The sequence below is a fragment of the Oryctolagus cuniculus genome, chromosome 3 (genome assembly GCF_964237555.1).
Source record: "Oryctolagus cuniculus chromosome 3, mOryCun1.1, whole genome shotgun sequence".
Taxonomy (NCBI): Eukaryota; Metazoa; Chordata; class Mammalia; order Lagomorpha; family Leporidae; genus Oryctolagus; species Oryctolagus cuniculus.
Window position 1 is genome coordinate 51317469 of NC_091434.1, and position 16037 is coordinate 51333505.

The 16037-nt window shown below is 36.6% G+C and overlaps 1 protein-coding gene across 4 annotated transcripts in view; it reads left to right on the forward strand.

The window, feature by feature from the left end:
* COL5A2 (collagen type V alpha 2 chain) overlaps positions 1 to 16037 on the forward strand; it is a 147381-nt gene that overhangs the window by 99716 nt on the left and 31628 nt on the right. For all 4 annotated transcript variants that reach the window (XM_070070485.1, XM_002712334.5, XM_070070486.1 and 1 more), the window contains 16 exons: positions 253 to 306; positions 2991 to 3035; positions 4380 to 4433; positions 7607 to 7705; positions 8028 to 8072; positions 8160 to 8258; positions 9492 to 9545; positions 9787 to 9894; positions 11667 to 11720; positions 12262 to 12360; positions 12825 to 12878; positions 13568 to 13666; positions 13774 to 13827; positions 13927 to 13980; positions 14849 to 14902; positions 15598 to 15651. In XM_070070485.1, the coding sequence (XP_069926586.1) occupies positions 253 to 306; positions 2991 to 3035; positions 4380 to 4433; positions 7607 to 7705; positions 8028 to 8072; positions 8160 to 8258; positions 9492 to 9545; positions 9787 to 9894; positions 11667 to 11720; positions 12262 to 12360; positions 12825 to 12878; positions 13568 to 13666; positions 13774 to 13827; positions 13927 to 13980; positions 14849 to 14902; positions 15598 to 15651 (1080 nt within the window). The remainder of the gene's footprint in view (positions 1 to 252; positions 307 to 2990; positions 3036 to 4379; positions 4434 to 7606; positions 7706 to 8027; positions 8073 to 8159; positions 8259 to 9491; positions 9546 to 9786; positions 9895 to 11666; positions 11721 to 12261; positions 12361 to 12824; positions 12879 to 13567; positions 13667 to 13773; positions 13828 to 13926; positions 13981 to 14848; positions 14903 to 15597; positions 15652 to 16037) is intronic.

Here is a 16037-nt window from a genome sequence, read left to right on the forward strand (position 1 = left end):
TTTTTCACTGTTCTCAGGATCAGTATTAGTGTACATTTAATTCCTTGAGGCTAAGTTAAATGAAAGCTATTTACACAAGAAGATTAAGTATCTTTACAGCTAGAGAATTTTTCTAACCTAAGATTATTCTTGGAAGCATTGTTGTTTGTTGACTGAATATATTGAGTCTCAACTGAATTGAGCGGTGTAGTCAAACTATTTTCCAGTTCGAATTTGATGATCCAAGGGTTGCATTAACTGTCTCCTCTACAGGGTCCAAGGGGAATGCCAGGAGAGAGGGGGAGGCTTGGGCCACAGGGTGCTCCTGTAAGTATTCTTGCTTTTATTTTTACTGTTGAGAAGTGTTTTCAACTCTATATTTTGTGTTACAGAATGTACCTTTCCAATAAGATTAACAGTTCTGTTATTGTTTAAATTTTTATTTTGGAATAAAGTTATTTTTATAGAAATGTGGAAAGATAGAATAGAGAATTCCTGTCTTTCTTCACCAGGACTCTTGCTGTTAACATCTAACATAACCGTGGTTCAGTTGTTACTTTTTTGTTATGATAAGAAAGAAGATAGTGAAAAATATAGTAACATGAAATACAGGCCATAGGAAAACATGAACTTTAAAGTGATAATACAATTATAATAGGTAACATTTATCAAGCAATTATTACATAGCAAGCATTCTTTCAAGCATCTTTATTTCACATTTTTCACAATCCTAGATGGTAGGTTCTGAGTATTCCCTTTTAGAGAAGTGAGCTTTCCAATCATCTCTCTGCCTTTGTTTTAATTATACAGACTGAGAACTGTCCTTATAGTCTGTGCGTGCATCTTGAACCTGGGTAGCTGGGCATAATCTTCTAATTTTCTTCACAGCTCTCTGAAGATTAGACCATAGCTGGCTAATATTTGAAACCTGCAATTCATTAAATTGCACCCAGCCTACTTATGACAATTAAGGAGTACCATCTGGCCTCTATTTTTTTTTTTTTTTTTGAGATCCTAAATTCACATTACTCTTAGGATTCCTGGGTTTGTAACATGCTGTACTGTTAGCCCTAGACCACAAAGGACAGCCACTTCAGAGCTTCTCAATGACACCAAAGTCGAAGCTCTGGTTTGAAAGCAGTGAGATACTCTTACCAGGCCATTTTGTATGCTGTTGATGGGCAGAATATATTCTGAGAATAAAGAGAGTATTGTATAGTATGAAAAGCTACAGGTTTATCCAACCTACACAGTGTATCAAGTCTGATACATTCCCTTCTCTGTGCTTCCTTCTATCATGTGCCAACACAGTTCTGGCCGTTCTACTTCCCTTTACGTGGGCCATTGCCTTTTGCAAGTTTCCCATCTCAGCACCATGTCCCAGGGTCCCTGCTAGGATGTGAAATTGTCTATCACGGGGAGTACTTCCACATCATTAAAGTTTCCCAACTTTATTATCCTGACTCTTGATCCAGGTTTATGCATTCTCTCTTGGATCCTGCCTCTGTAAGATGTTTAGGTTTTAGAGATCTTTTGGTGTGCAGTCTCTTTCCTCTTTTATCACGTGTAGTACTTCCTCAGCCCAGTTATTTTTTGACTTGATGCTAGTTATTGGTCTGGTAGCCAGAAGGGGAGCTTATGTTGTCTGGTAAAGTAGAAGCTTCTGCATCTTCTTCAAACAAGAGAGAAGTGTGAAGTGTAAATGGGGATTATGGGCCACTTATACAGGCCTAGGGGCCTCAAGGGGTTTGAGATTTCCAAGTTCTTAAGTGTGTTAAGCCATACATTCCAATGCAAAATCTCTGGGACCAATTCCTTTTAATCCAGGACCTGACTGGGGCATAACAGAATCTCCAGGTTTGAGTATTCAACTTGCTCAAGAGCCCTTATGTGCTTATAATTAGGAACTGGGCATGATATTCAATGTTTCCTTTACTTTGGTTCCAGAAGATGAGAATTGTTTGAAATGCTGTCAAGAAGCCTTCCATCAGTGATTAATAACCATCAGGCTTTCCAAGTCTTTCTCCAATTGATGGACTACTAAATCTCATCAACTTATTGTTTCTGTTTCCCCTAAACTTCTCATATGCCTGTGATATTGCATCCTATCCTATTCTCTTATCCTTGTGCCCTATCCAGTTCATCACTGGAGAAAATATTTATCACTGAACCACCTACTCCCTCTACCAACAGCTGGCCAATAGACAATCCAGCCTAAAGTTTCCATTTCACAGTCCATTTTCTTGCACCACTTCTGGCACCAATCAACCATCTTAGGGTCTCAAATCAGGTTTCCTGGGGCACAGCCTCAAAACAGAGAGTGCCCTTAGAAGCTACACTTATCAGTGAATGACTATCAGAGAAATTTAATTGTATTGCAATACAACAGAGACCTCAATAAAGCTGAAAGGAACTATGGAGCTCTTCAGACTTGTCTTGAATGGGGGCCATTCCTTTGTCCTTCTGCCATGACCAAGGAAGAGGCACAACCTCCGAAGAGTTAACTCCCTCTGGCTGAGGGAGCGCCTGGGGGAGTCTCAGCTGTGAACCATCAACAAGGAACACGTCCAGCTGATTAAATACTTCAGTCATAAAAGGAGATCTGGGTGAAACCCACAGAAATCATGACTGAATTTGTGTGTGTATGTGTTGGTTGTTGGTTTGCTTGTTTGCACGTGGAGGAAATACTCCTTTGAGTTAGTCTGGCTATCAAGAAAGTTGAGGTGTTTAAATTTTCATTGTAATAGATCAAGGTGTTAAGAATCATTTTGGCCCATTTCATTTTCTTAATCTTGATTTTTATTTTCTAATTGATTTGAAGATGTGTTTATTGCCACCTTATCAGCTTGTGTAAATGTGTATTTTTATCACTGTTAATCCACTGATTGAGGTTGTTATTTATCCTTATTATCTATTTTTCAATTTCTCACATGGAATTATTTATAAAGCAATTGAATTAAGAGGAAAATATTGTGGAATATGTAATCTTATTCATTTTTTCTTCTAATTAGGGACAGCGAGGTGCACACGGTATGCCAGGAAAACCTGGACCAATGGTGAGTTATGTTTGTTTAAATTTTTATTAATATAAAGAGAACAGATTTCATATATTTTGTAGATACCATTCTAAGAATATAACCATACCCGCCTCCCTCAATCTTTCTCCTTCCTTCCTTTTTTTTACATTTTTTTAATTTTTGCAAAAATGTAAATTCATTTTACTTTATAATCACAGGCTTAATGCACCACTAACCATAATGTTCAGCAAGTGAAGAGTAGAAAGACCACAGTTCCACAGAATATAAACAATGTCTAAAAATGATAAATCACAAGATGTCTGTTTCATTCTTATAAATTATTTGTATTCTATGTTAACTACCGCATGTAAGAGAAAACGTGTGATATTTGTCTTTTTTGGACTCGCTTATTTCACATTTCACAATGGTTTCCAGTAGCATTCATTTTATGGCAAAAGACAGGATTCCATTCTTTTTTATTGCTAAGTAGTATTCCATAATGTATATGTACCACATTTTCTTTATCCAATCATTAGCTGATGGACATCTGGGTTGAATTCATATGTTAGCCATTGTGAACGCAGCTGCAGTAAACATGGCATACAAATAACTCCTTCATATGCTGATTTTATTTTATTTTGGTAAATTTACAGGAGTAGGATGCCTGGATCATATGATAGATCTATTTTCAGATTTCTGAGGAACCTCCATACTGTCTTCCATCATGGTTGTACTAGTTTAAATTCCCAAAAGCAGTGTATCAGGGTACTTTTTTCTCCACATTCTTGCCAGCATTTATTATGTTTTGATTTTTGGATGAATGTTGTATTACTTTCATATTAAATCATTAATTAATTTATTCTTCTATTTGTACATTCATAAATATTTAGAGACTACCCATTGTATTCCAGGAACCTGGAATTAAAAAAAAAAAAAAGCTGATAAACACACAGTCTTGTCCTTGAAAATTGTATACATTAATTAATATTGCTGTATAATGCTATTGCTAACTATAATAATATATAATATATAATACAACTTGAGACATGAGAGCATAGAGGAAGAGTACCTAAACCTAAACCTGTTATGGAAAAAGGTATAAGGTATAGGCAATTATTTCAAACAATTTGAACTTGTGACTAACAATCCTATATGGTACAGTTGGAAAATCCCCATTATGTTGAATATCACTGGATATGTCTCTTAATACTACTTGAGATCAATGTTGCAATAAAATTATATCATTATCTTTAGGATTATAAAGTACAAAGAGGATTATTCCTATATCCTGTGTGAAAACACACATATTATCAAAGAATAAAAAAAGACCTACTTAGATACTAATTAAATGCATGTCTTTATTTCTCTGATTTCTTTTGATAGGGTCCTCTTGGGATACCTGGCTCCTCTGGTTTTCCAGGAAATCCGGGAATGAAGGTAAAATACTAATATATTTAACTCTATGTGATAATATGTGTCCCAAAGGGAAGAATAGCATCTTGTTCATTGAAGACTATGAGAATTACTCTCAAATATATATATATATATATATATATATATATGAGAGAGATAGAGAGCAAGAGCGAGAGCGAGAGTGAGAGAATGAAGTGAGAGAGAGAGAGAGAATGAATCTCCCATCCTTTGATTCAATCCACAAATGCTGCAACAACCCAATATCCACGTTTGGGTCAGGCTGAATCAGGTGCCAGGAGCTCAATTCTGGGCCTTCCATTTGTGTCACAGGGACCCAATTACTTGAACCATTACCTGATGCCTCCAAGGGTATACATTCACAGAAAGCTGCAATTGGGATTGAAGTAGGGACTTGAACCCAGGCATTCTGATAGGGGATGAGGGCATCACTTGTAGCATCTTAACCCGTAAGTCAAACACCCACCACTGGAATTTACTCTTAACTAAGGAAAGAATCTTTAATATGCTAATTGTCAATTATTACAAAAATAAAGAAAATAAAATTACATCATATGTAATTAAAGGATAATAGCATCGTCGTATAATTATCGTATCAAAGAATCTGTAGTGTTAAAACTCTAAGAGCAGAGAATTGAAGTAGCTACAAGAAATAAGGTCTTTAAACTGGATTGGAACTCTACTCCTGGACAGAATGCCTGGTGATAAGAAAAAGCAGAATGTTCTAAACAAAAGGAAGTTAAAGTAAGTTAGAGGTTGTCAAAAGGTTGTTCTTTCAAACAATGCTGGCCCTCCCACTGTTCCCTTCCTTCTTACAATACACAGCCCTTAAAGGAATGGGCAGGGAAAATATTTGGCTCTCCACTTGGGAATGGATTAAAGTATTTTCTGGGATAAGTTACATTTGTTAGTGAGTCACAGTTCATCCTTTTTCTTAGTGCTTTGGTATAAATACAAGGTTTACAGTAGGAAGACATTAACATTATATTAGCTAATTCATTGAATAAATTCGGAGCTTAAAATTCAAATTTTAAGTTTTAAGCAATACAACACTTTTGATTACCACTCAGGCCCAGTTTCTCTTTGGCAATAATTTCCTTCATACTGAAGAGGAATTTACTTTGCAAAATGGAGCTGTATGAAATGACTGCACCAATTTATACCTTGCTTTCTCAAAGAGTTTCGTTGAGAATTATGTGTGAATCTGTGTAAATCTTTAGCATTAAGCCTGACACAGAGGACACTCTTTATAAAAGCTCATGCTTCTTGCTGGTTGTGCTACTTAAATTGGGATTTGAACTTAGAAACAAAGAAGCAAGCAAATAAAACTCTGCAGCAGATCTGATATGTCAAATGTGCTTTGAAGCTGAGACTCCTCAAGTGAAATTTCTGGAGACTTTGCCCTATGTCATCTTTAAGATCTGTGCCTTCAGTCATTTCACAGGCCAGCCCTTGCTGTCCCTGAGACCTCAATGTGAACTCAAGGGAATGGGGTGTTATTGGGTTCCCCTCGGAATCTGACGTTGTCCCTGAAGTTCAGATCTTAACTGCCACTGACTCTGGCCCAATATCCCTAATGCCACCCTATCAAAGCATGTATAATCCCTTTCTTCTTCATCTGAGAACTCCTGCCCCTAGGCTAAGCTCTGGCCAGGAAAATAAAGAAAGGACACAAGGCCTGGAACTGTGAGTTTTCAGCAGGAGCATGATTCTTCCTTGCGAAGGCATCTGGTTAGACTGTTTGCAACCAAAGGTTCACACTCATTCATGCTAGACAGTTTTCCCTCCTCCAGGGTTTTTGTAGTACTCCTTGTTGGCTCCTTAGACTTCAAAGGCTTCCTATTAAATTTCTAGGTCCTTCTAGATTAGATCAATGTAGCTATGCAATATTCCATATAAAATAAAAGAGCTGATTGAATTTCAGATAAACAAAGTATGAATATTGAGTGTAAGCATGTCCTGATTATTGCTTGGGAAAAGTATGTGAGTGCTGGAATTTTTTGTTTATCTGAATTAAAACTAAACTAAGCATCCTGCATTTTCATTTGAGTTAAAAATCAAAGTAGTTATTAGATTTTTTGATCACTTTACTGCTAATACTATTTTATTTTTTGAATATCCTTTAATTGCTATAAAAGTTTTGTTAAAAAATAAAATGCTTGGGATTTTGCTTCTGTATTGCTTGAGGTCATCAAGTTCAATAGAGATTTGTAGGCCAGATGTTTTCCACTTTATTTAATAAATGCTTTCTTGAAATTCAAAGGAATTCCATTTTTAAAACAAATCATATCTTCTTCTCTGAAACATGATTTGCTATATTGCTTCTATAGCAAATAAACAATTTATTGTCCTGCATTGATGAGAGGAAATTTTATATGGATGTTTTTACAGAGAATATCACACATTTGAAAAACTATTCCAAGTTCCACAGCACATTTTGGGTGACATTGGGCTATTTTAAAGATATGAGGCAATAATCTACTTTATTCCTGGATGACCACATCAAGCTTTTATTGTGTGGTTCATTGATAGACTTGGAATGTCCAGGTTTACATTGAACAAAAACAACTTCTGTAAGCATGGTAGATGTGATCAATTTTCCTCCCTCATCTCATTTGTGTTGTTTAAAGAATGTGAATGTGCTACTTATTTACATAGACTCAGGCTTCAGGGACCTGAACACTTATTTAAGGGACGTGTTAAAAGCAAACTTTGCTGGGATAATGCTATGTACTGTCATTCTTTGTGTAACTTGGTAGCACCTACTGTAGAGCAATTCCTAGTTTTTCATTATGAATCTAGTTTTATGTTAAATGTTACATATGTAATGAATAGGAAAGAACTTTGATAGCTGTGGTTAAAAAAATCCAGATTTCCTGGAGGTTCAGAGGTGGGGTAAATTAAACTAACCCTGGTGGGAATGGAGGACTTCTATCCCTGGAGACTGAAATATGAAGAATGTTCTTGTGAACAGTTCCCAGCATCATCCCATTACAGAGAGTGGGAGAGTGACTCCACTCGTGGAGCTGGTTTAAGTGCATACTCCTGATAAGCTCTTTGTTCACCTGGCTTCTTTAAATGTTTATGTTTAAAGTCTAAAACTCCAAATAAGCAGTTAGCTTCCTAACACACACTCTTATGTTTTACTTAAATTAATGTTTCCCTTTGTGCTCTTTTAGGGAGAAGCAGGTCCCACTGGGGCACGAGGCCCTGAAGGCCCTCAGGGGCAGAGAGGGGAAACTGGGCCACCAGGTCCAGCTGGATCTCAAGGGCTTCCTGTAAGTACACAGCGTGCTAAGAACTAGGCCAGCAAACCAGACACTTTTATAACATCAGAACAAATGCCACCCATTTAATGTAGTCTCTGAATTCTGGATGAGTGCTTAAAACTCATAAAAATACCAACACATTTCCCATGTCATCTCTGCAAGTATTTCCTGTTTTATGGGAAAAGGAATTTGTATGATATAATGGTGGTTGATTTTGTTTTGTTTTGCAAATTTTCTGTCTCCTCTTGGAAGATGGCTGGACATACTAGGAGCACCCCAGAGATGTCTAGCTATAGCTTAATATTTCTCAAACTTTTGATGTGTTTTGCAGGGTGCAATGGGAACTGATGGTACACCTGGTGCCAAAGGCCCTACGGTGAGTAACTTAATGTATTCCTGGTGAAGTTCACCCCAGACTGCTACCTAGTTCTTCACTCACTGCATCAACTCTGCTGTCTCACAGGGCTCTGCAGGTACATCTGGTCCTCCGGGGTTGCCAGGACCTCCTGGATCTCCAGGACCACAGGGTAGCACTGGACCTCAAGGAATTCGCGGGCAACCGGTAATGTTTATTTGAAACAACTGTCATCCTTTAGCATAACCCATCTAAGAGCACCAAAAGAAATAATATGAAAGATGAAAGATGATGCAATGAAACAGACAATGTAGCTTATGCCAATGAGAAAAATGAAGATTGGAATCTTTGTAAGGTGAAAGCCAGACATTAGAGTACAATTTAAATGTTTAAATTTTAAGTGGGACCTCATTGCAGTACATTAGATTTAAATGTTTAAAAAATAAAATAGTAAGTCATACTTTCATGATTTACCTCAGAGATTTTTTTGAATAGTTGAAAAATAGCTGTTATGGAAAGCCAGTCTGAGGAAATATGGAGGCTTAGCAGGGATTTATATTGCTGATTTAACTAAAAATAGTTTCAATGGCTCTTTCTTGAAAGTTATTTTTGAAAGTGATTCCAATATATTGTTCATGTTGGATGAGTTCCAGTTTTTTGAATTCCTTGCTTTGCAGAAGTTATTAGAAAAATATTGTAATGAACCCACAAGAAACAAACACAATGAAAAGTTGTGCTTGCATAGCTTTGAGTTTGATATATAAAATTTAAAAACATTTTCTTTGCTAGTATTACTTGAAATAAATATTTTAGATGCTGCTCCAAATAATTTGGTCTTGCTGATAAATCCTTTTTAAGAGCTGATGATAGACTTATTAAAATATGAGTGGTACTGATATGTCACATTTGATTCTACCATGTTCTGGTTCTGGAAACATAAAATACAATTAGTTTTTAAATACAAAAAGCCTATAGGTGAAACACCCTCTTTGAAGTTTCTAAATTCTCTATAAATAGAACATAAATATATAAAATTATTTTTATCTGGTGAACAAGTCTGTATCATAAAATAGACACTATGTAGATATATCTATAGAAATTTGTCATTGTTCCTTATGACTTTAATGATCAAATTTGAATAATAACTGAATGATCCTAATTATTCTAGTGTACATGAGAAAAATGATTTTGAAGGTTAATTTTTTGAATTCAAACAACAAAATGCTACCAAATTATGTTGGATTTTACAACAGTTCACACATATTTTCTAAGATTTGCCAAATTTAAAACAATGATTATATTATATTACCATTTCAATACAGATTATGCTGCACAGAATTTTTTAGGCCTACTCACTGTAATTAGTTAGAGTAAGTTGAACTGGCTTATAGTTATTATTATTATGAACTGGTTCTTATAGTTATTAATATTTCATTTTAGGGCGATCCAGGGGTACCAGGTTTCAAAGGAGAAGCTGGCCCAAAAGGAGAACCAGTAAGTCTTCATTTTCTTTCTAATGACAAGAGCATAAATATTGTCTAGAAGTTTACAGCTCAAAATACCCAAAATACCAAACTGGTTAAAATAACAATGAGAATGGTAATGACTTAGGATGGAAATAGTTTAATCATTTAAGACACTTTAAAAGTTGTGGCTGACTTCATTCAATTAATCTGTGGCTGTAACTCCCTCATCAAATGGTGCTTTCTGGTTACTGACCTTCTGTTTTTGCTAGGGGCCACATGGTATTCAAGGTCCCATAGGCCCACCTGGTGAAGAAGGCAAAAGAGGACCTCGAGGTGATCCAGGAACAGTTGGTCCTCCTGGCCCAATGGGAGAGAGGGTAAATTTGAATAATAATATACATTCTTAGAGATGTGTGTGTTTGTTGTGTGTGTGTGTGGGGGGGGGGTTGTGGATTGCATGAGCAACTTTTAGGATTAATAAGGAAAGCAAAAAATAGGAGAAATGGATGTAGGTGCTTTGCATAATTCAGTATGATTATCTATGAGTAGAAAGAGCCAAGTGTCTCATCATTCTTCATGCACTATTTTTTTTTAAGATTTATTTATTTATTTGAAAGTCAGAATTACACACAGAGAGAAGGAGAGGCAGAGAGAGAGGAGAGAGAATTTCTTCCATCAACTGATTTCCTCCCCAATTGGCCACAACGGCCGGAGCTTCTTCCAGGTCTCTCACACGGGTGCAGAGGCCCAAGGACTTGGACCATCCTCTACTGCTTTCCCAAGGCATAGCAGAGAACTGGATTGGAAGTGGAGCAGCCAGAACTTGAACTGGCACCCATATGGGATACTGGCACTGCAGGTGGTGGCCTTACCCACTATGCCACAGCACTGACCCCCATGCAGTCTTTCAGCTAATAATGATCAGATCTCTACTGTAAACCAATTTGAACTATTGGTGCTTGGAAAATATCATGAACAAGAAATCCATGGTCTTAGTCCTCATGGCGGGGCTAGTAAACCATAGCTTATTTTAGTCGGGAGGTAAGCAATGAATAAATCAAGAGATAAAGTTAGTTTATGCACTTTAATGAAGACCACATACACCTAATAAATAGTGAAGTGACGTGGTGGAGAGTAACCACAGGTGTATGGAAGTGGTGTAATGTCAGAGTATATGTTTGGAAAATGCAGTCATCTGAGAAGAGAGTATATTAGTTGAGACTTGAAGATGAAGATGAACCAACAAAAGAACCTGGAGAAAAGAGTACTCATCAGAGAAAAATGCAAATGCTAAGTCAGAAGTCTAGAAAGGACTAGGTGATGTCCAAAAGTCATAATAGATTCCTATGACTAGAACATAATGAATCAAGTTTGGAAGAGACAATAGCGATTTTATGTTTGTATTGATCTGAAGAGAATGCCAAAGGCTTCAAATCCTTAATAGATGTTACCGTTAAAATTTTTAGCACCATCAGATGATACCTTTGCCTTTCATTTCTACATATCAATTTTTTTCTGTGTTTACTTTATTTTTTATTTTTTATTTTTTATTTTTTTAACAGGCAGAATGGACAGTGAGAGAGAGAGATAGAGATAAAGGTCTTCCTTTTGCCGATGGTTCACCCTCCAATGGCCAGCGCGGCCGGCGCGCTGCGGCTGGCGCACCTCGCTGATCCGAAGGCAGGAGCCAGGTGCTTCTCCTGGTCTTCCATGGGGTGCAGGGCCCAAGCACCTGGGCCATCCTCCACTGCCCTCCCTAGCCACAGCAGAGAGCTGGCCTGGAAGAGGGGCAACCGGGACAGAATCCGGCACCCCGACCAGGACTAGAACCCGGTGTGCCGGCGCCGCTAGGCGGAGGATTAGCCTAGTGAGCCGCGGCGCCAGCCTTCTGTGTTTACTTTTATAATGAATCGTTAGAATATTTCTTGATTTAAAGAATTACTTGGCTCTGTACTTATTTATTCTTTAAAACTTAAATTTTATCCTATCTAGTCATTTTTAATCCCTTGCACACATCTACAGCTATATTTATAGGTATGTTGGCTTGATCACAGCTCCTTAAACTTTATGGTACTAAAAATAGAAATTACCCATTCATAATATATTACAAAAATATCATCAGTTAAGAATTGCTTTTGGTTATTTGCAGGGTGCTCCTGGCAATCGTGGATTTCCAGGCTCTGATGGTTTACCTGGTCCAAAGGTAAAAGTTGGCTTTCAATGTTGATACCCATACCTGTCTGGGTGGTCCTCCAAAAGATGCCATTTTCTAGAGTTGTATTCTAGGTCTGGCCCATAGAGTTCCAGACCCAGGAAGGTGTCAAATCTAATGCCAATCCCTTATGTGTTACTTTTTGGATTAAAAGTGTAATGGAGAAGGATAATGGTTGGAGGAATATAGAACTTGTTTTTAGACTTTTTAGGGATATTTCTGAGATGAAAAAGGTCATAAACTGATATACTCATGTATTCCTTCAGTTGAAAATTTAGACTTAAAAATATTTAAAGAAAGCCTCAATTGTAAGAGTAATTGAACTTTCGTTGGTTAATGAGGAAAAATCACTATTTTACAAGGAACTAAAATTACAAAAATATATAGTGACATTGTTTTCAAAGAAGTAATTGTAACTTCTGTGGCAAAATAAACACATGTTTTATTAATGCTTTGATTTGTCAAACAAGAATTGAACTTATGCCCTTTCCTCCTTCTTTGTTCCTAACACATCTGCTATGCTGTGGAACAGGGTGCTCAAGGAGAGAGGGGCCCTGTAGGTTCATCAGGACCTAAAGGTGGCCAAGGTGATCCAGGGCGTCCAGGTGAACCAGGGCTTCCTGGTGCTCGGGTAAGAACACAGCAGTTGTTGGCTCTATCTACCCAGGTAACATGCCCCTGAGCGTTCACTCAAGGGTGTCTTGTGCTGTTTGATTTAGCTTTCCTTTTCTTTTTTCACAACTTAGAACATTATTTGTTTTTATTAAATTCATTACTTTTAAAATACTGTTTTTTAAAATCATGTATAAAAAATAGCTTCTAAGCAGTATATATTTATAGCTTCACCACTAGATGTTGGGAAAAAATCCTGTTTGGCAACTTTTGTTATATTCCTTTACATGACAGCAAGCCACTTGTTTGATGTGAGACTGAGAAAATTCCTGATAAAATTCATCTTAGCAAAATGTCATTTGAAAATTTATTCATACTATGGAATTGCCTTTTGATTAAGTTGTCAAGAATTCAGTGCTGTTTCCACTCTTTAGAATTTTATTGCAAGTCTGCAACAAACTGACAGGTGCTTTTCATTTTCAGGGTCTGACTGGAAATCCTGGTGTTCAAGGTCCTGAAGGAAAACTTGGACCTTTGGTAAGCAATTTAAACAAAAGACCACATCCATAAATATTTTTCAATAGGGAGGCAACTTACATAATGTTTAATCAAGGTTAACGTGTTTGACCATGTGGTAGCCGATCATGTTGATATACTTAAATTTTCCCTCAAACCCGTGGAAGCAAATTCTTAGTATCTGTGTATTTTAAAATTGGCCAAAGCATACATCACATTATATCGAGGTAAATGAGATTGAAATTGCTTCCCTGACTTTAGTGCAAAAGGTAAATTGATGTATTTTTGCAATACTAGTGAAATTTGTCTATTAGTATTATTCTCATTGCTTGGTGGCCTTCCAATTTTACATTTTTACAAAGGTAGCTATGAATTTTGACAGCTTAAATATTTTGAGCCCCCCCTTTAATACTACAATGTGAAATAGAGGTCCTGAATTTCTATTACCACAAATCAGAGCATCTCTTATAATATGAGAGTTTCAGGAGACCTCAAGTTGAGACTTACGTGTAGAATATGAAAATCTATGCTGTAAATACTCAATCCAGGTTTTTTTTTTTTTTTCCTAAATACTGTCTGATTCATTAAGATAAAATCATAGGTTTAGAATTTGTGTGACTTCTAAGGTAAACAAGGCAAGTGAGAACTTGGATGACGTGATATAAGAGAGCTATTTCATTCAACTTCTGTGGCTCTTGTCAATTCCATAGGGCACTCCAGGGGAAGATGGCCGCCCAGGTCCTCCAGGCTCCATAGGGATCCGAGGGCAGCCTGGCAGTATGGGTCTTCCAGGCCCCAAAGGTAGCAGTGTGAGTACATTGCATAATGTTCGCCATCTCATCCTAATCCTCATTGGGAGCGGGTATGTTTGCAGCAAATGGATTGAATTTTAGGATGTCTTCAATTTATTCTTTAGGGTGACCCTGGGAAACCTGGAGAAGCAGGAAATGCTGGTGTTCCTGGGCAGAGGGTAACTATACATTTTCTGCTAAAGAAAAATATATATAAATATATGAAACTGCCCAAGTTCGATGGCCTCACTTCCCAAATGATCTCTGTGTGATCCTAGGGAGCGCCTGGAAAAGATGGAGAAGTTGGTCCTTCTGGTCCTGTGGGCCCCCCGGTATGTCATCTTGTAATGGGAATTTATATGTTTGTCCCAGATTCTACTTATGAGTAAGTTTCAAAGGTAGTGAGTGTGAATTACAGGAGTGAAGGATTTCAGTTCTAGCCTTTCTTCTGATTCCTGTGCTTTTCTTTTTAAATGTCACAATGGGTCTTTCCATTTTAAACTTCCCTAAAAGTTGAATGGCAAAAGCTATCTTGTTGTCTTTATATGGCAACTCAAATAATATATCAACTGAGAAAAATAAATAGTTTTTTACAAATAAATATTTATCATTCAAATTTTTTAAATACTAAATTATCTGTACCTCTTCCTATAAAAATTATTTAAACTGACTGGAGGGGATAAGAAGAAATGTTTGCCCTTGGAAGTTATACTTTCATCCTGGCATTTTAAAATTAACTTTTTATCAGGCAAATTTTGGCATAGTTATTTGTTCTGGGGTAGAGTAGCTGAAATGTCTTTCTAAAATGTTGCTTTTTTTTTGGTCATTCTAGTTTTGTAATTTGATTATTAAATCTTATGACCATTAGAAATAAACTTTAATAGAAACATTACCATGTATATATAATTGGTTTTCTCATACTCAAGTCCAATTTACCCATAGTTTCATGTTTGGCCCCAGTTGTTTTATATTTGGGTCAAAAAATAAATACACATCATCTGTCTCTTCACTGGCTTTAGAAGATAGATTTTGACCAACTTCATTAAATGACTTTTAATGCTATTTATTGTCTGACTACAATGAAAAAAATCATGTTTGGAAGACATATAAAGAAATGTCAATACATCTAGTGGATCACACAACAGGATCCAGGTTTTGCGAACTGGCTGTGTTCATGGTTTTCTTTCCTTCCTGACTTAGGGTCTAGCTGGGGAAAGAGGAGAACAGGGACCCCCAGGCCCCACCGGCTTTCAGGTATGCATGAATTCAGTTTTCCATTTCCTCTTCCATCAACTAAAATGCCTTTTTTTTTTAACATAAAAAGAGTCAGTCCGCTTTTAGTGAATAGGAGAGACATTTGGATAAAATCAGTTTTATTCAAAGAGAAGGAATGGATTTTCTCTGAAAAACTGATCAAAATCCAAAACTGTTAACACATTGAAAATAATAAAATGTTTCCATTTTCTCAACAAGGTTAACTAATCTATTTTAATTTAAGGCTTATCTACTTTTATTGACAGTTACTATTATTTTTATTGAATCAATGTTCACGATTTTTGTACATATCTTGGTATGTACATTATTTAATAGCATGGATAGTCAGAATTTCTGAAAAAGATTCAGGACAGAATTTGAATATTCTAATAGTTTCTGGTATTGTTTTCAGAGCCATGAAAATCCTCCCACTATATTCACATCTACTTTTTGCTAGATGGCATGCAAATGAAAATGTAACCCTAGAAACTATCTCTGTGTTTTGTTAGAAGTAATGTTCTTCATGTGTCTAAACATATTGCTGCTTAAGGTATTACTTAATGTGTGTACACAGTATCTCTTGCTTGAAAATGTAATCATGGAAACTCCATGCATTGTAAATGGTGAACTGTTAACCTTGTTAGCCTTTTAAACCTCCACAGATTCACAATCTGATTCCTTTATTTTTGTTTTAGGGACTTCCTGGGCCACCAGGGCCTCCGGGGGAAGGTGGAAAGCCAGGTGATCAGGTAGGCTTTTGAATAATAAGAATACTCCACATCGTTGGCTCATACTATCACTTTGTATTTGTGTCCCTGTCCTGGTTTTCTTAGTTTATTACCTCTTTGAATACTTGGACCCACCCTAAGTACCATTGCTGTGTGCATTTTACACACAAATGTTAGATAACTTTCCTGAAGCCACTGATAATGATTTGAACCTAGGTCACCTGTTTCCTGAAACTCTTGTTCATCATACAGTTTTACTGGAAGATTTATAAAGAGTTATGAACAGCATCTTATTTCTATCATTTTACTAGAATAGATATATTTAACTTGTTTCTCTTTAAGTACTTCATTTGTTCATTTTACCAATCCACAACTATTTGCTGAACATTGTGTGCATGGCTCTGCTA